Source organism: Marmota monax, unplaced genomic scaffold (assembly GCF_021218885.2).
Source record: "Marmota monax isolate L192 unplaced genomic scaffold, Marmota_monax_Labrador192_F-V1.1 WCK01_AAM20220418_F8-fsc00046, whole genome shotgun sequence".
Lineage (NCBI taxonomy): Eukaryota > Metazoa > Chordata > Mammalia > Rodentia > Sciuridae > Marmota > Marmota monax.
In genome coordinates, this window is record NW_026692486.1 from 9424748 (window position 1) to 9448019 (window position 23272).

At 32.0% G+C, this 23272-nt stretch overlaps 1 protein-coding gene across 9 annotated transcripts in view; it reads left to right on the plus strand.

Annotated features, from left to right (window-relative positions):
• Spata1 (spermatogenesis associated 1) overlaps positions 1-23272 on the plus strand; it is a 47012-nt gene that overhangs the window by 15093 nt on the left and 8647 nt on the right. For all 9 annotated transcript variants that reach the window (XM_058579002.1, XM_058579006.1, XM_058579003.1 and 6 more), the window contains 7 exons: positions 1899-2010; positions 2886-2943; positions 13802-13913; positions 14515-14640; positions 17631-17809; positions 19255-19353; positions 21707-21794. In XM_058579002.1, coding sequence (XP_058434985.1) covers positions 1899-2010; positions 2886-2943; positions 13802-13913; positions 14515-14640; positions 17631-17809; positions 19255-19353; positions 21707-21794 — 774 coding nt within the window. The remainder of the gene's footprint in view (positions 1-1898; positions 2011-2885; positions 2944-13801; positions 13914-14514; positions 14641-17630; positions 17810-19254; positions 19354-21706; positions 21795-23272) is intronic.

The window sequence follows — 23272 nt, forward strand, 5'->3', positions numbered from 1 at the left end:
TCTACTGTATTTTTATTTTCATTTCTCTTTTTTCCTCTGCTGTCTTTAAGATTTTACTTTGATTTTCAGCAGTATGATTATATATATATATATATATATATATAACTTTAATTTTATTCAATCTTGATTGGCGTTCTCTGCATTATGCTTTTACTGTTACAAAGATCAACAGATACATGTCCTATACTCTTACCAAAATGTACCGTGATATCTATTGAATTTTGTATCATTGTTTATTTTGATGGGGCATGGAGAGGGAATGGTAGGTATATCCATTTTTTATTTATTTAGCATTGAATAAATCTTTTATAAAAAATTCTTTTCATTAGACTAAATAATTTGGCAATGCCTGCTAGGAAATAAATTATAGTGGCCAAACTGAATTAAACGAATGTGGGCTTCAGGTTGCAAAATAGTTTGACAACCTTTGCAAAATGACTTCTCAAATATTAATTTGACATTTTTTTCTAAATTAAAAAATTTATTTCTGGGGGGTGGAAATCTACATGAATGCTGCTAAGTTCATGGATCTTATGTTAATGTATAGATCATGTGGTTCATTAATGTTAATGATTAAAAACAACTCAAATGGAAAATGCTACTGAAATGAAGGGAGATTCTATAAATGAAAATTTATGTGATATTTTATGCTCTTTATTTATACAAACATTTTCCAGGAAAAGAGTTCCTCAGAAGACTATTTCAAAAGATGCTTTTGGTAAAAGGTGTCCTTTTTTTTTTTTTAAGAAATACATGACAGTAGAGTGTATTTTGACCTATTATACATACGTGGAGTACAACCTATTCCAGTTAGGGTCCCATTCTTGTGGGTATACATAATGTGGAGTTATACTGGTCATGTATTCACATATGAACAAAGGAAACTTATAACCAGTTCATTCTACTGTCATTCCTATTCCCATCCCCTCTTCCTTCCCTTCATTCCCCTTTGTCTAATACAGTGAACTCATATTCTTCCCCTCCCTACCTTCCCTTGTTGTGGGTTAGCATCCACATACTAGAGAGAACATTTGGCCTTTGGTTTTTTTGGGATTGGCTTATTTCACTTAGCATGATGGTCTCCAGTTCCATCCAATTACAGGCAAATGCCACAATTTCATTCTTCTTTATGGCTGAATAATATCCCATTGTATATGTATATCACATTTTCTTTATACATTCATCTGTTGAAGGGCAATAAGGCTGGTTCCATAGCTTTGCTATTGTGAATTGAGGTGCTGTAAACATTGATGTGGCTGCATCCCTGTAGTATGCTTATTTTAAGTACTTTCAGTAGAGGCTGAAGAGTGGGATAAATGGTGGTTCCATTCCAAGTTTTCTGAGGAATCTCCATGTTGCTTTCCACAGTGGTTGCACCAATTTGCAGTCCTACCAGCAATTTATGAGTGAATCTTTTCCCTCACATCCTTACCATCATTTATTGTTACTTGTGTTCGTGATAATTGCCATTCTGACTGGAGTGAGATGGAATCTCAGTGTAGTTTTAATTTGCATTTCTCTAGAAATACAAATGGTTAAAAGTATCTTGAAGACAAAGTTTGGGTAGACCCCACTTTACTTCCTCTCTCAGAGTCATGTTGCTCATAGAAAACTTCTGCAATACAGTTGCTTGTGTGTGTGTATAAGGGAGTTGTGTGCCTGTTTAGTGTTGTTTAATTCATTGTCTCCCAAACTGAGCTGACCAAAGAATTTTCTTTTCACATAAATTAATGTTTCATGAAAAACACTTTGTAAATTGTTACCTGTTATCTATATAGTAAAGTTCATGAGGAATATGAAATATAGGACATGATTGTAATGTATACATAGAAAATTTTATTTTAGTATTTTCTGAATATTCTGAACTTTTTTTTATCATGCATACACATCAACATCAGCTGAGGAAATAGCCACTCCAAAAGAAAGCCAGATTGTAAAATATCACATTGGAAATTCTGAGTTACCAGGATCATTGGAAAATTCAAATGATTATTTTACCAACAAAAAAAGGTGATTAGTACAGATGCTGATTTCACATGTTATAATCTAAACTATAAGAAAAAGAATGTGATGTCCAGACTACTTATATAAAAACTTTTAATTAGAACAAAGATATGATTGAAATTATTGATCTTTAATTATAATTACCTTCTCATATTTATTGTTATATATGAATGTTCCTCTCCAATATAATGAGGGATGATTTATTAAGTTTATTGATATTGTGGTCTTTTTGTCATCAGGGACAATTGATGACAGAAAAATTTCTCTTTGTTTTGTCTTTGTTTAGGACTAATTCTTCTACCTCTCTTAAATTCTTGGCTACAGATAAACTAATCAGTATATTTGAGTTTTACATTGCCATCATTTCATTAAAAATTAGAGTACTTAGATAACAGTTTTGCTTATAGTCTTTTGAAATTTTGATGAGGGTTTTATTCACAAACTATAAAAATATATTTCTAAAATTTCCAGTTACTTTACTTTGTCAGAGACATTGGACTATGATTTGAATTTAGCTATGGGATAATGAAATATGATTTTATTAACTCATACTAAATGTAGTTTATGTTAATCATTAAGAGTTTGAGAGAAAATATGATAATAACTCCAGGCTTTGTTGTTTTAAAGTGATGAAATTTAAATATGTTTCCCCGGCTGGTACTAAACTCCTGGGCTTAAGTGATCCTCCTACCTCAACCTCCCAAGTAACTGGGACTACAGAAGCACACCTCCCACCCAGTTTTCAGGCTGATTTAAAATTTTTAATGTTACATTGGATTTATATACACCAAATAAAATATGTAAAATATTCATATGTGAATATGAAAGTTAATATTCATGGAATTATATTTTAATATGACTTTCAAATCTGTCCTTTTAAGTCAGTTTCTTTGGAAAAATGAAGAAGATACAACCAACAGTAGAAGACAGGACAGTCAGGTATGATTTTAAAATTTTTATTTAACTTCAGCATTATATCATAATATTTATACATATAGAAATTGAAATTATACTGAAGATTAAGATAAAATTTAAGTTTTCTGATTGTAATACCAGAAAACGTCTATTTTTCTAATATCAATACTGTCACTGGTAGTCCAGCTTTTGCTTTTGCTTTTATGCCTGAATGAGAGAGAGGATAAATTAGGTTATCCACCAAAGACTTTTTGGATTTTCATCTCAAATGTTATTACTACTTTTAAGGTACACTGACCTTTACCTAACTGGCAACTTCAGTAGCTAAATTGTAATTTAATATGTTGATACCTGTCTTTGATTAATTCATCTCTTTAGAACAGATTTCTCTAGTGTGTTTCTAGGAAGTACAGTAGTAGGTGGTTAGTACCAGTTACTAGCTCTATGGCCTTGGATATGTTATCTAATTTGAATAGTAATAGTTTAAAGGAGTTAGCAAACGCTGTTCCACATCACCAGCTCATTCTCTAGAAATGGAGAAACGGGAGAATTTTGAAAATATTTGTAGGATTAATTTAGCTGCTAAAAATACTAGTTTTAATAATAGCTAACAATGAGTCCCAACTAACTGTCACTAAGTGTTTTACACATTTTGATTCATTTAATCCCCCAAAACACCCTATGAGCCAGGTCATGATTATCATCTCCATTTTACAGATGAGGAAACTGAGGCACAGAGAGATTCAGTGGCTTGCTCAAATCATAAGTACAGCTAGTAAATATTGGAAAGGGGATTAGAGGTGTCAGGGTCTAGGCTGGCTCTAGAATTCATCTTTTTATAACAACTCTAAATAATAATAACAATCTAGCAACAACTAATTATATAACATTTATTGAGCTAACCACTGTTCTAAATGCTTTTCATATGTTAGTCCATTTAATTGAACAACTTTTTAAGAAGGTTCTATTATCTACCTTTCAGATCAACAAACTAAATTACAGATTACATTAACTTTTCCATGATTACAAGTCTTTCCTACTCATTCAGCAAAACTCCAACACTAGTTTACAAAACAACAAACCTCAAATGAGTCTTTAATTCTGCCATACACTATGTATTCCTGATCCATTGCTACTCTTCTAAACAACTCTGCCATATCTTCTCTCTTTTTAAAATTTCTTTAAATTAATTAATTTTACAGTAGAATGTATTTTGACACATAGTACATAAATGGAGCACAACTTCTCATTCCTCTGGCTGTGCATGGTTCAGAGTCAGTGTAATCATATATCGTACTTCTCTTCAAACCATCAATACCTCCTTTCTTTTGCAACCTGTGATAATTTGTCCTTGCAAAAATAGGAGAAATTTGAAGAAAACCACGACATCTCAACGTACAGAATGAAGTTGGAGTTGAAGTTCAGTTTTTCCTCAGATATCCAGTTCTTCTCCGTGATTTGTTGATATTTTATTTTTCCTTTTGTGTTACTCAAAAAGCAACTGACCATAAATAAGGTCTTAGACAATTTCTGGTCTCCTTTTCTGTTCAGTGATCTTTTTTTCTGTCTTACACCAGTACTATACCACCTTCATTACAGAGGCTTTATAGTAGTTTTTTGTTATCATATAGCATAAGACTTCCATATGAATTGGCTTCTTGCTTTCTGCCTAGTTCTAGTGATGGCCTCAAAGATAGTAATTTCAGTAATGGAAAAGTCATTCCAGGGGAGCAAACCTAGAACCTGCTCCTTCAGTCTTTCTGTTGCACTTAATTTCCTTTATAAAATTCCTTCCTGTTTAAACTTGTGCTGAACTGATTCAGTATTTGATATAGAAAGTGAAATATGAGAAACAAACTCTTGAAAATGAGAATCTCAAACTTGTTATTACAAAATAATTACAAAATTTTGCTAATTTGTGCTAGTAGAAATTTAGAATATTACTGGGAATAGATTAAGACCAGAAATGAAGGACTATAACTATTGATTGATGCAATTTTAAAAGTATGGGTATACTCATCAGAGATTCTGAATTTAATGTGCTAGCTTAAGCAGTTGTGAGTGGTAAAAAATATTTTGCTAAATTGACAAATAGGTTGACAAGAACCTGGACTATATGATAACTATGCTAAATAAATTTAGAATGCTAGAAATTTCTTGGAAAAATGAGAGCAAGAAATGCAAAGATGTCAGGAGATAGCAACTGGTTTTCATAGACCCCTTCATCCATTTAATCAAATGGTAAGGAATATATTGGAATGGCAAGCCCAGCATTCTTAACAAAACCCTATAATGACAGTTTTATGTGGACTGAAATGAAGACAGGAATGTATTCCTTGGTTTCCTTAGAGATCACAGGATTTGAGTGGCTAATTTATACCATTTTACTTTACAATAAAAAGCTGTACCAGAATGATTATAAGGATGTTTGAGAAATCCTTAACAATAAAGATTCAAGGTATCCTTAATACTAATTGATCATGGTGTTCCTCAGAATTCAATGGGCAAGTGCATCAGTAAGTTCTTTATCTGTGTAATCAAAACTTATTTTGTTTTAGCAAATGGAGATCTACCTGGAATAACCATATCCCCTTATTGATTTACCATTCTTCAACTAGTTTACATACCTAAAGCCCCTTGAGTGAAAGAGAGGCCAGGTATTCTTCAGGAGAGACCCTATTGCCCAGCCACAAGTAAAAACGGACTATAAATTTTCTCTTTTATCTGACTTAAAGAGATTAGAGGCTGTTACTAGGGAACTTCATTGGAGAAAATTAAGTACCCATACTTTTTGGATTAGTGAACAATGGTTTTAACTTGACTAAAATCTCTGGGACCTGAATACCTTTGTGTTCCACCAATACCATGGATGCATAAAGGGGTCAGATAATAAAGAAAGTTTTGGCTAAATCTACCTTGTGGTGTGCCAAAAGGGTTTGCAAATCCTTATAGTTGTTTCCTGGATTCCGAATGCATACTTTAAAAGGAGTTAGCAACTGACAGAATCCCCATAATGCCTCTCTGACATTTGTAGCATGGGCAATGAGGAACTTAAGACAAGACAGGGCCAAGTAAAATGTGATGGAACTGCCTTTTCCTTACCAAAATAACGAAGCACTATCAGACTTCCAGAGGAACTGTAGAGTCTTGTGCCATAATCAAAACCTGAAAATAACCAAGTGTGGTGGCACACACTTATAATCCCAGTGGTTTGGGAGGCTAGGTAGGAGGATTTCAAGTTCAAAGCCAACCTCAGCAAAAGTAAGGTGCTAAGCAACTCAGTGAGACCCTGTCTCTAAATAAAATGCAAAATAGGGCTGGGGATGTGGCTCAGTGGTTGACTGCCCTTGAGTTCAATCCCCATTACCCACCACCCCCCCCAAAAAAGAAAACTTGAAAATAGTAGAGAGGGTAATTCTTACCATAGCCACGTTCAGCTCACCTCATTACTATGTGTAGATGATTGATGGGTCTTAGCCATCAGAAGGTGAAGTTGTAGCTACTATTCTTTACTATAACAAATTATCACAGCCTCATGTTCCTGTTATGCCACTCTGGATCTGGAAGATGCTTTCTTCTCCATCCCAATTAAGAGAGAAAACCAAAAGTAATTTTCTTTCAACAAGTAAAAACAGAAGTAGACCTTCATTATTTTGCCTAAGACTGTCTGTTAATCTAGTTCATAAGGGATTGATCCCCTTTGGACCTGGTAAGCAGGAAGTAACAAAAAATACTCATTATATATCTTAGGTGAGACAATGTTTATTAGAGGGTGGATATAAGCCTCTAGAAAATTCAGGAGCTTGAAGGACAAAAGATAGCAGATTAGAGGAAGGTTACATTTCCAGTTGCTCTGTGCTCAGGATTCAAGCAATGGGAGAATTCTCAGAGAGGTGAGTGAGAGAGGGATTTCACCAAAATTCAATACCAAACAGTCAAGAGTTTCTTAGAGACTGATAAATTCAGGTGCATTGAACAACAACAACAAAAAAAGAATGACTACACTGGAGCCAAGCCAGTTGCTGCAGTGGCAATGGCAGCAGCAGTGGTAGTGGTGCTAGTTTACCACAGAATGAAAAGATAACACACTGAGAAAAACGTAACAGAAAAAATTGGCACAGAAACCTATAGATCAGAAAAGCAGCCTAAATTTAGCTGATCCAGACTGCACAACAAACTGGTGTTTGAAAAGTGCTCTATATTTCTCAACTAGCCAGTGGAGAGCTAAGGCAGGAACCATTTGAGGAGGTCATGCTGCAGCTTGTTGTTGTCAAGCCTGTAAGATCATAGCCAGCATTGATTGAGAAATCGTCACAGACATCACAGAAATCCAGAGGATCATTGTGGACTATTTTGAAAACTTATACTCCAGTAAATTGGAAAACCTAGATGAAATGGATACATTTTTAAACACATATGACCTACCAAAATTGAATCAAGAGGAAATAGAAAAAAATCTAAACATATCAATAACTAGCAATGAAATAGAAGCACTATCTTCCAAAAAAGAAAAACCCAGGACTAGATGGATTCTCAGCTGAAGTCTACCAGAACTTTAAAGAAGACAATGCTTCTCAAATTATTCCTTGAAATAGAAAGGGATGAAACACTTTCAAATTCATTCTATGAAGCAAGTATCACACTGATAACAAAATCAGGTAAGGACACATAAAGGAAAGAAAACTATTCCCTTATGACCTTAAATGAATTAAGCACTTTATTAAGAAGATTGTATATCATAACTAAGTTAATTCTATCCTAGGAATACAAAGATGGTTGAACATACATACACAAATCAGTAAGTGTAATTCATAACATAAATAGAATTAAGGACAAAAATCATTTAGTTATCTCATAGATGCAGAGAAAGCTTTTGACAAAATTCAACACCACTTCATAATAAAAACACTGAAGAAACTAGGGATAGAAGGAACTTGTCTCAATATCATAAAGGCTATATATGAAAAACCCAAAGCCAACATCATAGTGAATAGGAAAAAAACTGAAAGTATTTGCTTTAAAACCTGGAACAAGTTCATTTTCACCACTCCTATTTAATATAGTACTAGAAATTCTAACCAGAACAATTATACAAGAGAAGGAAATAAAAGGGATAAAAATAGGAAAGGAAGAACTCATATTATTACTATTTGGAAATGATATGATCCTATACTTAGAAGATCCCAAAGGCGCCACCAAAAGACTGCTAGAGCTAGTAAACACATTCAGCAAAGTAGCATGTTACAAAATTGACATACAAAAATCAGTAGCTTTCCTATATACCAATAATGAGTCTGCTGACACAGAAATCAGGAAAACAATCCCATTCACAATAGCCTCAACACACATACATACACAAACAACAAAAACAAAAACAACAACAAAAAAAAAAACCTAGAAATTAATCTAACCAAGGAGGTAAAGATCTCTACAATGAAAACTACTGAACATTGAAAATGAAACTGAAGAATACACAAGATGGAAAGACCTCCCATGTTCATGGATAGGCAGAATATATTCATGGCTATATTACCAAAAGCAATATACAGATTCAGTACAATCCCCATCAAGATATCAATGACATCCCTCACAGACCTAGGAAAAAAAACAGTCCTAAAATTCATTTGGAAGAATAAAAGACCCAGAATAACCAAAGCAATTATAACCTAAAAAGGTAATGCTGAAGGCATCACAATACTTGACCTCATATTATACTACAGAGCTATAGTAACAAAAACTAAATGGCACTGGCATAAAACAGATACAGAGAGCAATGGTATAGGATAGAAGACACAAACATACCACACATCTACAGTCCTTGACAAAGATGCCAAAATCATACATTGGAGAAAAGACAGCTTTTTAAACAAATGGTACCGGGAGAACTGGTTATCCATATGTGGAAGAATGAGACCAGACCCTTATCTCTCACTTGGCACAAAAATCAATTGAAAATAGATCAAAGACCTAGGAATTATAAAAGAAACTCTGCAACTTCTAGAAGAAAATATAGGGTCAACATTCCAACATATAAGCATAGGAACAACTTTTTCAATAAGATCCCTAAAACTCAGGAAATATTGGCAAGAGTTAATAAATGGGATAGCATCAAACTAAAAAGCTTCTTCACAGCAAAAGAATGTGAATAGAGAACCTACAGAAAGGGAAAATCTTTGCTAGTTACTCTTTTGGCTCTGAGGATTAATATTCAGAATATATAAAGAACTCCAAAAACTTAACATCAACAAAACAAATAATCCAATAAATAAATGGGCAAGTGAGTTAAACAGACATTTCTCCAAAAAACAAATACAAAGGACCAACAAATATATGAAAAAATGTTCAATGTCATTATCAATTGGGAAAATGCAAATCAATATTACATTATGATTTTATCTCCCTCCAGTAGGAATGGCAGCCATCAAAAATACAAAAAGTATAAATGCTAGCGAGGAAATGGAGAAAGAGGAACACTTTACATTGTTGGTGGAACTGTAAATTAGTACAACCACTGTGGAAATCAGTATGAAGTTTCCTCAAAAGATTAGGCATGGAACCACCATATGGTATTTATCCTAAAGAATTAAAAGTCATCATACTATAGGGATACATGCATACTCATGTTTATAGTAGCATAATTCACAATAGCCAAACTATGGAACCAGCCTAGGTATCATCCATCAATGAATGAATAGATAAAGAAAATGTGGTATATATACACACTGGAGTTTTATTCACCCATAAGAAGAAATAAAATAATATCATTTGCAGGAAAATGGAGAACATAAGACCATTATGTTAAGTTAAATAAGCCAAAATCAGAAGGTCAAGGGTTCTATGTTTTCTTTAATCTGTGGAAGTTAGAGAGGAAAAAGGAAAAGAAAGGGGGGGGGGCAGAATCTCATGAAAATTGAAAGAAGATCATTAAAGGAGAGAATAGAGGGACCAGGGAGAGGGAGGAGACCAGGGAAAGGACAAATACTGGAGAATGGTATTGGCCAGATTACATTGTTATATTGTGTACATGTGTTGAGAGCCACAGCCGAAGGGGCACTCAATCCTAGAGGAATCGTGCCCAGCCAGACTGCGGCATACATGTGTGAATGTGTAACAACAAATCCCACCATTAGACACAACTATAATACACCAATAAAAAAATGTGGAAAAAAATTCATGATCTTACCAATTTTTTGAAGTTTCTGGATGTCCATGAGTAGAGACTTGTTATCTCCTTTAAAGTGAAAGCAGGTTTTTGTACTTTGTCCCAGGTACCATTGACAATGAGACAAAACACTTGATAATCACTTTCAGAATTTGGAGAGAAATTTGGAGCATTCGGATATGCTGCTCTAATCCCTCCCCCTGCCCCTCTCTCCCCCTCCCCTCCCCTCCCCTTCCCCTCCCCATCGTCCTCGTCCTCCTCTTCCTCTAATTTTGAAGACTGAATAGGACTGAGTAGTAGCAAACTGAGTAGTACTCAAACAAGACAAAAACTTGCATTGTGATCCAAGAGACCCTGCAAGCAATGTTGCCACTTGTGTTTTAATGTTCATTTCAATAATACTAAATAGATACACAGAAGAATGTCTGTACAAATCCCAGTAGGACAATCACAGCTCAGATCCCTTGGATTTTGGAGCAAAGGCATGCCATCAGTTAATAATTCTATTGCTGATGAACGTTTGCATTGTTTCCAACTTGAACCTATTATCAACAGTACACACAAAAGAGGAATATATATATGTCTAGAATTTTGGGAAAAGCCTATCTATAGCAATTAAATCATGCCAAATTTTGTTCCAAAATTGTACAAATTTACACTCTGACTGGGAATCCAAGAGATTTTCTGTTTCTCTACATCTTCAATAACACATGCTGTCTTCACACTTTAAAATTACAGGGAATCTGGTGGGCACTTAATTCTATTTCACTGTGGTTTACATTTCTCTGGTTTTCTATGAATTTGATCATCTTTTTGCATTTTACTGACCCCATTTTGATAACTTTAATTTAATGAGCTATCAAGTATTTCTATTGGGTTCTCTGCTATTTAGGAGACAGGCAGTTTTAAATATACTGTAGGAGTTTTAAATATACTCTAAAAGATAGTCCTTTGCTAATTACCTGTTTTGTAAATATCTCCTCTCCTATTTTGTGGCTTGTCTGTGTTCTACTTTGCTGATATTTGACATTCTTACTTATTTTTTCCACATTCTATCTCTTAGACTGAGAACAATATATTAGATTCTCCTTTAAGTACCACAACTAAATATCCTTGAATTTCTTGTGATTTCTAAAAATATATTTGTATGTATTATTACTTTTCATTATGAAATAATATATCAGTAATGTGGTTTTGGCCTGAATTATTATTTATTGAATATTGAGATACTCTGCTTTCTTTTTGCATTTATTTGCTATATTCTCATTCCTCACCCTCTTCTTTATTTCAGCCTTTCTGAATCACTTTGTTTTAAGTGTCTCTCTTGTATATAAAGTTGGATTTTATTTTGTGAACCATCTAAAAATCTTTATTTAGATGAGTTATATCCATTTAAGTTATTAATAGGACTGATGTGTTTGGTCTTAGATATGTCATTTTGTTTTAGATTATAGTTATTGTGTCATGTTTGCTTTTTTATTTTTCCTTCTGGCATTTAGGAAGTTTTGAATTTTTACTGTAGTGTTTACCTTTATACTGGTATTCTTGGTATTTCATTTTTTCTTTTTAAAAATGTATGCTTTTTCTTTTGACTTATTACAACTCTAAAATTATGCTCTGACTCCTGCTTACTATATTTGGGGTAATCAAAAGACTTGCTCCACTTTTACCTTTTTTCCTTCCTTTGTATTTATTTTTAGTTGTGTTGTTTCCACTTTAAGAATGTGATATTTTGTACTATCCTTTTAGTCTAATCTCCTCACCTCTCCTGTTGTTTTCATTCTCTTTTTAAAATTTAAAAACATTTTTTTTTTAGTTGTAGACACACACAATACCTTTATCTTATTTATTTTTATGTGGTGCTGAGGATCAAACCCAGTGCCTCACACACACCAGGCAAGCACTCTACCACTGAATTGCACAGCCCCTCTTTAAAAAAAAAAATTATGGTGTTTACTGATATCTGCAAATGCTTGATTAATTATATTTAATATACATTGGTAATGTCAATTTTTTCTCTTCTTCCAGGTTGTTTTTGTTTTGATTTCAACCCTCAATTTTTAGGTTTCCTTCATAAGTAACTCTCTGGATCCTAGATTATTTTGTGGATGGCTCATGTTTATTGATTTACTTGATTTTTCTGTTAGATTACTAACAGGTATTTTTAGGAAGTTATGATCTATTTAGTTTCTTAGATCAGGAGCACCCTCTTCTGTTGTTATAGTGAAATGCAATTCTTTCCTTTTTGTAAATAATGCCTTTTGAAGAAGGGGTCTGGTTTTGATTTTTGTTATTGTTTTTTATTCTTTCATACTAACTTATCAATGGAGAGTTTATCTTGGACATTTTCTTATTTTCTCTTATCTACTAACCCCTTAAGAGACATCTCTCCCATCCAAAGCATTTTCCTCTCTCTCAGAAACTGTCTTCCCATGATTATTACCTCTGGTCTCCTACATTTTTTAGGCCCTTTCTTTTGGGCCCTCATAGAAAGTACTGTGATCTATAGGTCATCTCCTTGTACTTAGTACTTCTCCGCTCCAGTGGGGTCTTTCCTTCCTGATATTTCCTATGTTATCTCCCTATAGAAAATCTAATCTGACTCTGCTAATCTGTGAGCTCCTGCCCACACTATAGTTTAGGGTCCTATTTCCCCAAGTACGTGTAAATTGAAGGATTCTGTATTCCATGCTGTAGGCATAAGTTGTGGGTGGTTTCATTTGCTTTCCTTAGGGTAGTTGGAAATATGTATAGAGAAATTCTAATTTAGGTAGTTTCCTTTATCCTATGGTAACTATATTCTATAACTTAATAAAATAATCTAGAAAAAGTATAAAACAAAAAGGAGTTAGATCTTGAAGTTAAAAATAGAAACAAATTTTTTAAATTGTTAATTTTAAAAAATTAAAAATCTAGAAAAATTGAAAAAAAATCAAGATCTATAAAGTAGTAGTGGGAGAAACATCAATATGGAATAGCTTGAGGCAGCTTATTAAAAAGAGTAGAATCACAAAAATTAGGAAAGATGAAATCAATATAAGTACAAACACAAAGGAGATAAGTATATGAGAATAAAATGTAAAATTCTATGCTAACGTTTAAAAATGTGACAGAATCACTAATTTTTTCTAAGCAAATACCAAAATTGACTCAAGATGAAAAAAATCAATAGCCACCTCACAAAACTTAAGTTATGTCAAGTAACTGAGGCCAGAAATCTTGGAAAGAAGTCATGTTTGGAAAGAAAAATAATGGATTCTTTTTTTTATTATTGGTTGTTCAAAACATTACAAAGCTCATGACATATCATCTTTCATGCATTTGATTCAAGTGGGTTATTTTTTGTTTGAATGTCTGTATATAATGTTTATATAATAATGGAATGGAGAGACTGGCGCCTGAGTGAAAATCTGGGAGTTCATCACTGTATAAAAAAAAAGTATTGAAAGGCAGCAGAATACAACAGACACTAGTATGGCAGTATGTAAAAACGTGGATGTGTAACTGATGTGATTCTGCAATCTGTATACAGGATTAAAATGGGAGTTCATAACCCACTTGAATCAAATGTATTAAATATGATATGTCAAGAGCTTTGTAATGTTTTGAACAACTAATAATAAAAAAGTATTGCTGGTATGCATTACATAGTACTTATAGACAAATGGAAAAAGAATGTATACCCTACAAGATTTTATTGACTTTCATGTTTGCTTACAGACAGGTGAAAAGGATCGTATCACCCTACCAGACCTTACTGATTTTCCTTCATTTCCTTGTCAACCTGTTCTTTCTTCAGGAATACCTGATATACCTCTATTAAAGATCGAGAGTAAGTACTGTGATATCACAAGTATAGATGTTTCTGTGAAGTAAAGTTAAATGTGTTAGTAAAGAGTTGTTTCATGTGTACAGAGTTTCAGTTTGTGAAGGTTAAGAGTTCTGGAGATGGACAATGGTGATGGTTGCACAACAGTAGGGATACATGTACTTATATAATGTCACTGATATCCACACCTAAAATGGTCCAAATAGTAAATTTTATTAAGTATATTTTACTACAATAAATGTGAAATTATATGAATTTTTGTATTTTAGTCACTAATTAACTCTAAAATATATTTTCCACATAAAATAACTTTGGGCCCAAGATAAATTTACCAAAAGAATTAGACCAAAAAATATAAATATAACTATTTGAGCTTTACCTAATTTCTACAAATACATGCATATAAATGCAAAAGAGAGCCACTGTTTTATAAATCCACTCTTAGAAATCAAAAAGATTTTTTACACTTCCGAATGGTAAATGGCAGCCAGAAAAACAAGAGAGTTTTGAGTAAAATTTATTCTTGCTGTTTTAGACTCCATATTTTATGACATGAACCATCTTAGCTTTTTGGCATTGATGACTATGGATTACATTTCTTTAGGAGAGAAGATTATTGAGCAAATGAAACAAGTAAAGGAAGAAAGAAGATATCTGGAAAGAATTAGAGATGAACTAATAAAAAAAGTTGAAAAGCTGTTTGATCAAAGCAAAGGGAAACGATATCATGGTAAAATTTATTATTTAGATTTTGTCACTATAAAGAAAACAAGCCTTAAAGAATTAATACTTTCAGGATAAATAATAGAGTTAATATTTACCGTTTTAGGGAAGGGAAGTCCCGGGGACTGAATTAGAGCAACTTATATTACATGCTTGTATAATTATGTCAAAATGAACTGTAATATATAATAATATTAAAATGAACTAATAAAATTTTTAAAAAGAAAAAAAAATTTACTGTTTTGCTGATATAGTTTAAAGTGGTACATCTGAGATGCTTTCAATATAGAAAATAAAATTATTTAACTCATACAAAATGATTTATAGAACTTTGTAAATTTTTTATAACTGAAGTTCATTTATTTATTCATTCTTCCATTCATTTATTAAATAAGTATTTATTAAGTGCCCACTGAGTCTAGCCACTGTTCTAGGGACTGAGGAGACACTAATAGGCACATACTATCTTGTCCCTACCATTTTGGGTCTCATGATCCAGCGGGGAATGATAAGTTAAACATTGATTATACATTCCTGATAAATGATTTACAAAGTTCTGTAGATAGGAATACAAAGAAAGAACACCTAAATCAGATGGAAGAAATCAATGGAGGCTTCAGAGAACTTCTTAGGGATGTTAGGATCCGAAGTGTTTCTTAGCTCCAGGCCTTCAGGCATACTGTTTCCTCTGCCATTCACTTCTTTTTTTTTTTTTCCTACCTTTTCCTCCTACTGTCTTCTTCCCAGTTCTTCTGGGTATTTCTTATTAATTATTCAATATCAACTTAGATGTCGCTTACTCTCTGAGCCATATTGAGTCCTTTGAACTTATTTAGGTGCTTAATTTGGGGGTATGTGAGCCTCTCTGCCTTGCTAGAGTAAATGAATGAGAGCAGTAGGGGAATATAAGTAGATTTCTTGCAGAAGAATTAGAAACAGTGTCCTTGGGACCAGTAGAAATGGAAAAAATGTGCCCAAGTGAAGAATGTTTAGAATAATGGTTTGAGAGATGTTAAATTATTTGAGAGGCCTGCATTCTTAGTTGTTTTGAGAATTATTAGAATAAAAGTCATATATGAAACAACTGGTTTTAAGATTCTCAATTTACAGCAAAATTGTTGTTTCAGTACCAGAACTAGCTAAAGATTATTGACAATGTCAGGAGATATTTCCGAACTGCCTCATAATGTTAAGTTGTTATCCTGGAAGTGGTGGCAGTGACTCAGTTTTGTACTGTTGTTAAGAGTGATTTTATCAGACAGGTTTGAACAACGGACTAGAAATCACAGGACCTGAATTCTAACATAAGATCAATCTTTCACTTAGGCAAATTATTTCTCCTCTTTGTGCCTCTCATTCTTTCTATAAAATGGGAAGATCAGTTGGTTTCTTTTTCAAGAGTATGTTTCAAGATAAAAGGGTGTATAAACCATCAAATATTCAGCGAACCTACTGTGTGCCTGACATTGGCTTAAACATTGAAGATATAACAGTGAACAAAACAGACATGGCCCTGCTCTTAAGGAACTTGATTCCAAATGGTAGGATAAAGACAATAAGCAAATAATTAAGATAATATCAGTTACTGGTCAGACTTGAAAAGTCAATTAAAAAGAGCATAGTAAAGAGTGATGTTGCATGGGAAAGATGCTTTAGTCACATTTTCAGGGAGGGCATCTCTGAGGAGATATCATTAGTATTTGAGTAATAAATAGGCAGACATATAAAGAAATAGGAGGAAAACAAGATAAATTGAATTAACACTGAATATCAAGGTCCAGAGATAAGAATAACCTCATGATATCAAGGTTCTGAAATAAGGCCAGTGTGGTTATAGCATGATAAATAAGGAAGAATGTAGAGGGAAAGAAAAATCAGAAAGTTCAGCAATGAGCAGACAGGCCAATTCAGAGCTTGGAATTTATTCCAAGTAAGGTGGGAAACCATTGGTGAATTTTAAGCTAGGGATTTACATGATTTAAAAATATATATTTTAGGGGCTGAAGATCTAGCTCAATGGTAGAAAGCAAGACCATGGGTTCAAGACCTAGCACTGCAAAAAATAAGTGACTGCTATATAACATAGCCTTTAGAGGGGCAAGAATGAAAGCAGAGAAATACCCATTAGGAAGACAATGCAGCTTTCTTGACAAAAGATAGAGTTTTGAGTAGAGATGTAGCATTGAAGAATGTGGAATATCCCAGATGTTAGAAATATTTTGAAATAGTGCCAGTAGAACTTGCTGACAAATTGGATAACAGGGCATGGAGAAAAATAGCTAAAATCTAGAGGCAAAGTTTCAAACATCTATATAACTGTCATCAAATTGCCTTATAATGTAGAACTTTTTAATTTGAAATTTTCATTTTGATGCTCATATAAAAGAAACAAGCATATGAACATTCTGGTACACTAGTATACTGGTTGTGATCTTCTTAAGTTTGTATTTAGTCTCACATTGGTGTTAAGGTGATTTTCTAAGCTGGTAGTGTTTAGTTTCTGATTTTTCTCTCTGTCCTATAGAATTTCAGACAATATTTGGAATAATTTTAATAAATAAAAAATCCAAATCAGCTATTTACACAAAACATAAGTCATTGTGGGGGCTGAAAAAATTTTTTAAAAATTTTTAAATATGTCCTTTATTGTTTTAATTATATAAATAACATTTCAAATAAGATTATAGAAACAAATAATTAAAATAAATTTATATATTTTGGTATAGAAATGAATATAGCATTTTTAAGAAACAATGTTTAAAGGAGAACTTGTTTGTAGTTTCTAGATCTGTCATTATTTTATTGTACTTACAGGTACTTTCTTCTATTATCCAACAAACATTTCTCCCTTAGCTCTAACGTACTAAGCATATAAGAGATGGAGAAGAGGAGGAAAATAATTTAAATTGACATTAAGGCTAGGGTTCTTTCTACATTGAAAAGTTTAACCCTTTAACCATACTCAATCTTTGTGTGTTTTTTGTTTGTTTTTTGTAGCTTTTGATGGTTGGAAGAAAAAATACTTGGAAACAAAAAAAGTCACAGCATCACTGGAAGAGGTTTTAACAAAACTTCGAGATGATTTGGAACTCTATTATAAAAAACTGCTCATGCAACTTGAAGCCAGGGAGATCAAGATGAGACCAAAGAATCTGGCAAATATCACAGACTCTAAGGTATTAAATGTGTCCCACTTCCACAATTACATTTATAATTGCTCATATTGTTTTATTTAGGATGCTTTGGCATACCGGTAACAAAACTTTGACTTAAATTTTCTCAGTAACAAAATTCATGACCTCATGTAATAGGAGGAGGGCTGCTATGGAGATATAGTCAGCAGATTAAAAATGTTTGTTTTTAAAGGGTCTACATGCTTCTGATATTTCCTCCCTATTACTTTTAGTGTTGGCTTCACCATTAGACTGCTTTTTCTAATAGTAGCAATAGTGTTGCCAATGACAAGTAGGGCTATCTGTCTTTAGAACAGGAGAGAAACCTATCCCTGAACCACAAAATATATAAACCTTGAAACAAACAAGCCTAACTGTGGTTCAATAATAATTGTCAAGGAGTTCTATGCATTGCCTTAGATTAATAGGGCCACGTTTCTTGATTCCATGGCAAAGAGATAAATACCTGATAAAGTAGTGTAAGGAAAAAAAACAGTATTTACTGCTTTTTCTTGGAGGTGGTGAGTTACAATACCCACAGACTTTAAAAATACTTTAATGAAATTTTGATCAATTCATTTTTCTTGAGATAGTCTTGAATCTTACTTAGATCAGACATGAAATTTATTATTGAGTAATTCTACCATATAATTAAATAACAGACAAAAAATTCCAGGTCATTTAACAATTTTATTTTTGTTAGATTGATCATATTACCCAAATGATTTTAAAATATGTTAATTATGATTAAGAGTAAGAATTTAACTTCAGGGATGATAAAATATTAAAAGTTTACTATTTTCGATAAATTTAATATAACATCCAAAATAGGCTTAAATAATTATTTGTTCATATTAGTAGACATTTTTAAGCACAGCTGATACTTTATCTTACAATTTTATCAAGTTCAACATGTTTAAATTCTTAAATAATTTCATTAGTGAAGATCACTATACCTCACAAACTTTTTGGACAAAGTGACCAAAAAGTCTTCTTATTTTAACTAGTTTTTTTTTTGTATTAAAATGTTTTTATATAAAACATGTGTCCCATTTATTAAATATTTTTAAATAATTCCAATCTGATTCAGCTAACAAAGGCATTATGTCAATTTCTAAATTCATGCTAGTATCTTCAACCTAGCTTATTCATTTCTTAGTAATAGTATCAGTTTCTACGGTGCTAATTTAATGGTAATTTTTGTAAATATCTGTTTTTTAAATAGCAAATGATACAACAATGATAGAAGAGAACGTAGTTCCTAAAGTGCAAGAAATAAATAGAAAGTAACAAGTAATTTATTCTAAAACAATAAGTTTATTTTATGGAAATACTTTATTATTATGATTTCTTTCTTTTGTTACTTATCAGTTCACAGTACAAAATGCTTTGCATTAAAATATACAGATGCTATGCTAAATAAATGCATCTTTCTATATCTCACACAGAATAACCTTATAATCCAGATCACTGAAGTACAGCATGCAATTGACCAACTTAAAAGAAAATTGGATACTGATAAAATGAAACTCATCATAGAAGTTAAGGTAATTTATATATCTCTCAATCATATTATAACATTCATCTTGAAATGACACTAAAATATTTTGGTGTTTTAACTTTGTGTTGATTGATAGTAAAAGAATAGTCAGGATTGACTTTTTTAAAGTTTATTATTTAACAATAAATAGCATGAATGAAAATCTATGTTTTTTTAAAAGATGTAGGTTATAGCAAGGCCAAAGGAAAATATAATAAAATTTTACTATAGTCAGTTTAGTCTCAAAAAAAAAATATATTAAAGATAGTTTTCCTATATTAGAGTCATTCATAAATAAGTCGATGACAAACTTCTGACCTCTCCTCTGAAATCCCATTCAATTTCTTCCCCTCTACTTGGGGATTATCTCATTCTCTCCAGTTATTTTCATATATATTTTTTATTTGTTTTTACTATGAATCTTAGTAAAACTAGATGATAAGTTCTTTCTGGACTGTGCCTTCATTCATTTTGTTTCTTCCATAGGACATTATATATAGTAGATATTTAATAAAGGGTTGTGGGCCTATTTTACTTACTTGATAAAAACTGTGATTATCACATCATAGGAATAATTTCAGAATACAGATGTCTTTAAAAGCTCTTTTGTTGAACACAAAACAGAGAATTATACATTTTCAAACAAGTTATAATACACAGAACAGGAAAATAAGAATGATAATTATAGGAATGCCCTCCATTTACTCTTTATCAGAAAGCTTTATAACACAGAATAATGACCCCTTCTAGATTTATCACTGTCCAACAGAACTTTCTGTGGAGATAGAGATGTTCTATATCTCACCATCCAATATGGTAGCCACTAGCCACTTAGGATATTGAGCCTTGAAATGCTTGTGTGACAGAGGAACTGAATTTTAAATTTTATTAATCTTTAGTTGATTTAAATAGCTATATATGACACCTATCTACTACACTGGATAGTGTACTTCTAGATTCTTTTTACTTAGCAGCACTCTTGAGTTTAAGTCCTGGTTCAGCACTAAGAAGCTTAAAAGTTAAAAAAGAGAAAAAAAAGATCAAAGGACAATTTTTAACAAACTATGAAGTAAACATTCATATACAACCTAGACTCAGAAACAGTGAAGGAAAACCATGTGTTTACTCAGTGTATGAGAGAGAAAGCCAAGATGGAAATATGTACACTGAAAGATAGTTGGGTGAGTAGAAAGGAGTAATTAAAATGCCCCCAGAGCCTTCAGTTATGACTCCCCAATGTTCTTTTCTTCTGGAAAGCATGCTTAGATCCCACCTTCTTTGAACATGTTAACCTTATAAACATCACATATGCTTTGCATGTAAATAGTATAAAATTATAAAGACAAATGAAGAAGAAAAATAAACAAAAACTCCAAAATACAAAAACCCCTTAATTACTAGAGAACAAAGTTTTCAGCTTACAGACTATAAAATATTTCCTATATTTAACCATAGTACCTGATTGGCACGTTAACAGATACTATAATATTTACTGATTTCTGAATGAACTACCCAAAACATCCCTACATATAACATTCAGAACTAAGGGACAGAAATCTAGCCTAAGTCTGTTGCAACCATATTTATTCAAGATAGTATAGCATAAGTAGTGTTTCTTGAAGTTTAATGTGCTATCACCTGGAAAGGTCGTTTTAAAATGCAGCATCTGGCTCTCTAGGACTTGGAGAAGCCTGAGATTCTTCATCCCTAACAAGCTTGCAGATAATGCTAATGGTGTTTGTCCACCAACAGTACCTGGAATAGCAAGGCCTCTGGTCCCAGGTGGCTGTGCCACTTTTTCACTTTATACCTTGAGCAAGATACTTAGTTTCCTTGAGTCTTAAGTTTCTTGAGTTTATTCCATTTTATAATAAATAATAGTATGTGCCTCAATAAAAATTTGAAAAAAATCAAAGGATTAATACATTTAGAAGAGTGCTTAGCACAGAGTAAAAACTTTTATATTTCTTAAATATCTGTTTAGTTCCTAAGGACTAGGAATTAAGGGTTTTTTGTATTTCTGAGTTTTTGTTTTTCTACTATTTTCTTTACCCATTAATAGCAACAGATTTTTGAAGCTTAAGAAAAATATAAAATTCCTTCTCACCTTATTTAGGACAGTTCAGTTGTATTATCTGTATATACTAATAAATGAAATTATCTCATAACATACCTAGTTATATAAGCATAGTTATTAAACAGGATTTATGACCTATGAATTTGCTGTAGTAATCCAGAGGGAATAAAGGCTGGAAGGCAAATGAAAGAAGGCAGTTAAAACAGTTACAAAATTGACAATTCTGATCTACTCCTAGAAGGGTACAATGAAATTCAGTTTTGAGAGGTAATTATTTTTATAGATGAGAAAACAAGCAGCTTCAGACTTACGAACACTGAAAGCTGAAATGGCACAGAAGAAAACCAATACATCCTTACAATCTCAATCAGGTATGTTAATTTAACTTATTTGTTGAAAACTTTCAATATTTATTTGAACAGATTAAACCTTGTTCTCCTTGTAGTACATTATATAAATATTAAGATTAATGTATCAGTTTAAAAATAAATTTTTAAAAAATCCTAAGATTTGTCTCTCTTTACTTTTCATGTGGGTATTACAAAGTGTTTCAGGAAATACTAGATGTAGCATAAAGCTAAACAGATTTCAAGTCTATTACCTATTATTTTGCAGTACTATATTTTATAAATTTAAAATTACTTTTTGTTAATGATAAAATTTAAGAGCTAATATAACTAACATCTAATTTCAAAGAAAATACATTTTAATAAATACTATGTATTTACATAGAAAGATTAAATTTGCTCATTAAATCTTGACTAAAAGCAATTGTATAACAGTGATAGAAATTAATATCTAAGAATTTTTATTAACTCATTTTAAATAATTTAGAAAAGTAGAGATTCTTTTAGAAACATGAAGTAATTTAATACATAATAGGTTAATTTTATTCTGTAATAAACAACTTATAGGAAGGGATGATGTGCTGGAAAGACAGGATTAATATAAATCTAGAGTTCCAGGATGCAAAATTCTAATCTCTATTCACAGGAACCAGTGCAGCACAATGAAATTCTTAATTACCTTATGAAAGAACACGGATTTCTTTATGTTTAGGAAAGTCCTCTGCATAAAATTAATCTTTTAGAGAAAGGAACTAGTTGAGAACTCAACATCTTTAGATAATTAAAAGTAAAATGCAGATGCAGAAAAAGAAATTTTTAACCTTGAAAACTAGCCAAGAAATAAATTCTACATGTTCATAAATGAAGGTAACTGAATAATTGGAAGTGCAAATAATAGTGACTAGAGTCAAGTTCAACACCATTATTCCTACTGTAAAAACATTCCGCACATAAGCCTCATAAAAATAATTGGTTTGGAAAATATTAAGTAGCTCTAATTTACTAATTCACAATATTACTGTTATCTTCTGTTTTGTATTTTGTGAGTACATTTAATTCTTAGTATTTCTTTTTTTTCTTTATTCACTGTCAGGAAGTTGACATTATTTCAAATACCTCAAAGAATATGAGTATGTACTATATCGAATCAGAAAGCAGAAAAATTATTTTCATCATTTGATGAACCTAAACAGAAGACACTGAATTTCATGTTTAAAATTTATTTGGAAAAGAGTACAAAACAAACTGCTTCTCAAAGGCTATATTTTTAAAACTCTATTCTAAGCAAACAATTTCTACTTCAAGTTATGGGTCAAAATGCTAGTTTTAAAAATATGTATAATTTTTCCTAATTATAATGCTGAAACACACTAAAGAGGAAGATTTAACATGTAAGTTTGATTTGTTTCATGCCTTTAGGTTTCTGGGTATTTAAGATTTTTATTTCTTTCTTTCAAATTCCATCAAACCATTTCTTTATTCTTTATCTGTTTTTTTTTTCA